The 5485-nt window shown below is 35.1% G+C and overlaps 1 protein-coding gene across 2 annotated transcripts; it reads left to right on the top strand.

Annotated features, from left to right (window-relative positions):
• Positions 1-544: 544 nt before the first annotated feature.
• Positions 545-5002, top strand: LOC107828444 (protein WVD2-like 3). 2 transcript variants are annotated; one of them, XM_016655747.2, is made up of 7 exons: positions 545-685; positions 2613-3176; positions 3427-3509; positions 3619-3706; positions 3924-3995; positions 4148-4258; positions 4471-5002. In XM_016655747.2, exons 2-7 carry the CDS (start codon positions 2646-2648, stop codon positions 4588-4590), a joined length of 1005 nt encoding a protein of 334 aa, XP_016511233.2. In that variant the 5' UTR covers positions 545-685; positions 2613-2645; the 3' UTR covers positions 4591-5002. The 2 variants fall into 2 exon arrangements, with proteins under 2 accessions (XP_016511233.2, XP_016511234.2); XM_016655748.2 differs by having other exon boundaries at positions 583-722.
• Positions 5003-5485: the final 483 nt, after the last annotated feature.

The raw sequence follows: 5485 nt of genomic DNA, 5'->3' as shown, positions 1-5485 counted from the left end.
TATGACTAGTAATTTTGAACAGAGCTAAAAAGAATTAAAAATATCCAGCAAGCTAAGTCATCTCACTTCTTGCAAAAGAGAAAACGTTCATATCTGGATTGAAAATAAATTGGCTTACTCTTTTAGGAAGGAGATAATACCTTATAGAAAATAGATATCTCAGTTGGTTAGAAACTCATGCTGATAACGTGTTATGAAATAAAAGCAATTTAGTAAATATGAACAAAAAATGAAGATAGAAAGGAGATTTTCTTCTTCAATTGTGTATATCTATTCTTATTTATCATAAGACATTTATATAGGCATAAAAAATAAAGAATTACTATTGCAAAATATGTCAATAAAAGATCACACAGTGTATTACAGAGTTACAATGATAACTCCATAATTATTAGAGTTTTGAGAGTTATGTAAATAACCGGCACCAAAATTTAATTTTGTTATAACACTTTTCTTTTTGTTCTTTCTTTTACCTTCTTCTTCCTGCTATAAATAGCATACAGTGTCTTGTAATTGTCTGTATAAAAATATCGTTTCCTTTGTCTTCTTTTACTATATATAACAAAAATAACTGCATTCTGGGTAAGAATAGGCACATAAAAATACAATAACAGAGACCGACATATAAAAGAAAAAGAAGAGGAAGCAGAAGAAGCAGCAGCAGCAAAAATTGGTCTTTCTCAAGGTTCGTGATAGAGAATTCTCAAAATCTTTACATCTAGGTGATTGTGTTATTTTTGGTACATTTTCTTTTCTTGTGAGACTGTTGATCCGTTCCAATTTTGGTTATAATGCTATATTGCTATGTAAATTATGGGGTAGATCCAGATAGGAAAAAGATCTTTTGACAATTTGCTATATTATTCATTTCCTGGAAATGTAACAATGTGGTTTTTGAAAGTCCAATTCTTTAATTTCTTCAATCTCTTCTTGTCTGGTTTTAAGGGTTTGAGCTGTAATTTGGCGGGTGTGATAATTTAGACAAAGAGATGAATGTCGCATCATTAAACGCGTTTCAAGTTTGATTGCCGATTACTGATATTTTGGTTGATTAGAACATGGAGTCAGATTTTAGATGTTAATTTAGAGGTAAAAATATGTGAAACAATGGGATTTCTAAAATATTGATATTTAGATTTCTGATTCTGATTTTCTGGAAAAAAATGTGAAACAATGGGATCTCCGAAAATTTTGATATTTAGCTCAGTTTTCATCAAATTGTCCAATCTTTATATTTGTGTTTTGTAGCGATGATATTCAAAAGTAAAACATATACTGTAGTTGTATCCCTGCTTTACCTTTTCATTTTTCAGATATGTAATGCATTATGAGGTTTCCATAAAGTTTGTATTGGCACAATTTATGCAACCCCCCCACAACACACACACTATCTTGATTCATATATGATTGTCCTGTAGGTATTATGTATAACTACATGCATATTTTCTGTTTTGGACTCAATGCGTGGAGGTGTTATGATTGGAGTTTACTTCCCCTTCTATCTCTGTGTTCTCCTTGTTTGATTAATTACTGGGAAGCAAAATGATTCTGGCTCTTCCTTTTTTTTTCCTTAGTATTAGGACAGCCATCCTTTGATCCTAAACTACACTGTACAAATTTGATTTTAGTATTACAAGGCTTCTCGCTTACCACTTTAATTTGTTAGAAATGTGTGCTTGAATTTATTTAATCTCAAACGCACAATAGCAATTGCTAGATGCTGGAGAAAGCGACTCAGAAACTGCTGCTGGATAGAGAGTCCGTGTTATACTGATCAAAGCAAATGTTTCAAACTTCTCAATGTAACCTGGATCTTAGGGAAATTTTGTTTACTTTCATTAGATCTCTTTGTGTAACAATCAAGGTTTTTGATGGATATGAAAGGACTTCACTAATTATTTATCACAGAAATTATAAAGGCTATTTTTTCTTGGAACAATAAGATCTTTCCGCCTTGTCTGACAATGTACATTTTCCCAAAATGAACATGGCACATCAGTATGCTGATTCCTAGTACCTAAGAGTTAATCTGTCCTATTGCTAACATGCTTCTGAAGATGGGTATCTTTAAGTTCATTTTGTGCACAATTTAGTGGGTCAAAACAAGGATGAATGTGCCTCTAACTGCAATGTTCACAGTTGGCTGTTGCCTGATTTTGCCTATGATTGTTTATAAAGGACAATTTCGAGTGTCTATGCACTTGTGTATTCAGTATTTAAAGATTGTTTAACCATTAAATAGAAAATTGGCATCTATATATCATCAACTGTGCAGAAAAGAGGAAGTATTCGGTTGTTATTTTCGATGAAGAACTATTTGATTATTATTGAGAGATCCTATATTGAAAGCAGGAGTCCTCTTGATACTAGAGCGTAATATCAAAATGTTTTCCGTTTCACTAACTCAATGGAACCATCCAAACCTGTTTGGATCAAGAAATTTATGTAGTTAGTGCAAAGTTATTAACACATACAAGAGCAAGCAATTTTTCTAGGATAACAAATTAATCAAATTACTTTATCAGGTTTGATGATGAATCCAAAAGATATTCTAGCTTGATGAAGCCCTTAGCTATAAGTAATGTTTTCTTATTTTATTTACATTATTTCAGAGGTTGACGGGGTCAGAAATTACAGACATCTGTATGGAAAAGCAGCAAGACTGTAGCATAAGTTACTTAGATGGTGTTTCTCCAAATTCAAGTTACATGAGAGACAGTAATCAAAATGTGTTACAGTCATCTGAGCATGTTACTGCGGAGCAGAGAATTGATATGCTGAAAGAGAACGTTGAGACAAAGGAGTATGAAATGAAGGAATGCACAGCTGAAATGTCAATCGAGATCTCTGAAGTCTGTGATGCTGAGCGCAGACAGGAACAAGATAGACCAAGCTCAAACTGTGAGATTGAATTGCCTTCAAAACAGAAAACATCTGACGCCTCAAAGGTAAAAGATGATAACAAGAGACCAAGAGCTTCAGTGAAATCAATAACCAAATCTGTAGCTGGATGCTGTAAAACAAAATGCACGGTTCCCCAACCATTTGCTCTGGCAACTGAGAGGCGTGCTTCTCATGGAACTCGTCTTGTTGGGAATGATGCAGGCATCGTTAGTGCTGCGCAGAAGTCATCCGAAGGAAATAATTTGCAAGTCCCAAGATCTGTACAAAACCAGGTTTGCCCCCTATGCTTCATGTCCTTTTTCACCACTGTCTGCTGGATTATGTCATTAAAAGGAGAGGATGAATCCATAACACCTGATACTGCAAAATGACAAAGTCCTCATGTTTTATTTTGCTTCTGCTCTTGGTTAACGGGAAAAGTTAATTTTAGATGAGCAGTTAGTGCATAACTACTGGAGTTAAGGTCTATAGATCAAACATCATGTTTATCTCTGAATCTGTGGCTATGATATTCTTTTTCAGGTTTCCTTATCAGTTGCACTTAAGAAGCCACTACAATCTGATAACAAGCATTCTGATGAGGAAGACTCATTGATTGCCTCTTGGTATGATCGTTCTCCTTAATCTAACTTGATGACGTTTTCGCTTTTTCTGAGTTGTATCCTTATTTGGGATTCTGCTTTGGCATTTGATGATTTCCTCAACAATGAGAAGTTCTGTGGTCTCAGCAAGAAAATCCAGGGCCACTGTTGCGTCCGCTCCAACATTTCGGTCCTCTGAACGTGCAGCGAGAAGGAAGGAGGTAGCTGTTGATTTGTGCTTCTGCTTAGGACTGTTGAAACTGCTGATATAGTTCTACTATTTGATGGGTTTTCACCTCATTGTCCCCCTCTACTTGTCCCCTCTAAATGACATGAAAAACAAAATAACAACAGAAAAGTAAATACCGGTTCTCCTTAAAGTGAAAAATCTAAATCTTGGCTGATTCTTGCTTGCTTTTTGTTTTTCCCCTTTTTCAGTTTTACTCAAAGTTAGAGGAGAAACATCAAGCTTTGGAGGCTGAGAAAATTCAATGCGAGGAAAGGACAAAGGTACATGTTGTTTCTGCTTTACGTTGCTGTCACCTGATCCTGGCTGTAATAGTGGAATATAGATCAATGAAGACCATCCGACAGAAACTGAATAAATGAATACATTATCATTTATATTTAACAATATATTTCGTTCTACCTTCTAAACTCAGGAAGAGAGAGAAGCAGCTATGAAGCAACTGAGAAGGAATTTGTTGTTTAAGGCAAACCCAATGCCAAGCTTCTACCAGGAGGGACCTCCACCTAAAGCTGAGTTGAAAAAAGTAATGCATTCTCATTGCCAATAACTTACAGAAACGTCAACCTTTAGTTGAGGTTAACCATAAGTATAGTCTGCGGTGTGACTGAAATATTTTTTCTTGTGGCCTTCTGGCATGTTAAAGTTCACATTGGGTTGCTGATTTGTTGACACATCCCCTGCTGTTTATCAACTTAACCACCTTATAATTCTATTTTCTTTTTCTTTATACTGCAGCCACCACCAACGCGTGCAAAATCACCAAAGTTTGGCAGAAGCAAAAGTTGTGGTGACACAGTTGGCTTGGATAAAGGTGTTGCAGCTTATGAACAAGGAAGTAAGCATATTCTTGGTTGAAACGCAAATACCACCTTTGCTTCTAGAAATTGTATAGACTGTCCTAATATCCAAAGAGGTTCTGCTACTTACAACTTGAATGAGTCTAATCGTGGAGGGGAGATAATTGAGTCATATATGACTAAGATGCAAGAAGAAATGAATATGGATAATGTCCTACATTCTTGAGCCTTTGGTGAGTTTTCTGATTTAATAAAGCGAGAGCCATTATTTTCTTATATTTCACATCTTTTGACAGCTCTAAGGGGTGTACGATCGACTTCTTATTTAAACTGCAAAACATTTTTTGCAGTGGTCTATGTAACTTTAATTTATAAAGTGTAAATTTCTGTAAGTTATTCCCATTCTTGTGTAAAGACACTCCAATTTCTATAAAGTTCTATATACTTTTTAATAAATTAGTTAACTGCAATATCTAACTTATTTAGAATATCCATCTTTTATTGCAATTTGAATAGTAGCATTTTCGTATTTTTGCTTCCTTCTCGCCATAGTGGTTCACTATTATTTGTTTTTGTCCAATCTTAGAACTCATTTGCAGTTGCCCCATAGCATGCCTGGTAATGAGATATCAAGTTTGGTGGGTTTTTTCCCATATCTAGTGAGTGAATGCAAGGTCAGTGGTTCTACTTAGTGAGGGAAATACAAAGTGAGAGGCACAGGGCCATTAGGATGTGCTTTAGTGGTGCCGAAAAAACTTTTGTCTTTATCAAATGGCTAGGAGTAATATTGTAAAGTTTGCAAAGCAAAAGGGGAAGATGCAAACAGTGCGTAATAGCAAGTTATGCTCAAGTTTTTGTCTAGATATTGTAAAAGGTGGCTTTTGAGTTAGAAATTAGACTTATACTGGAAACAAAATCACAGTCAAAAAGGTCCGAATCTTAAAATTTGCGTA

This window comes from Nicotiana tabacum, chromosome 22 (assembly GCF_000715075.1).
Source record: "Nicotiana tabacum cultivar K326 chromosome 22, ASM71507v2, whole genome shotgun sequence".
Classification (NCBI taxonomy): domain Eukaryota; kingdom Viridiplantae; phylum Streptophyta; class Magnoliopsida; order Solanales; family Solanaceae; genus Nicotiana; species Nicotiana tabacum.
This window is presented reverse-complemented; position numbering and strand designations above follow the sequence as displayed.

Coding starts and splice junctions, on each gene's coding strand:
- LOC107828444 (XM_016655747.2), top strand. CDS start 2,646: ATGGAAAAGCAGCAAGACTGTAGCATAAGTTACTTAGATGGTGTTTCT. Junction 3,177..3,426: donor CAAGATCTGTACAAAACCAG/GTTTGCCCCCTA, acceptor ATTCTTTTTCAG/GTTTCCTTATCAGTTGCACT. Junction 3,996..4,147: donor AATGCGAGGAAAGGACAAAG/GTACATGTTGTT, acceptor TTCTAAACTCAG/GAAGAGAGAGAAGCAGCTAT.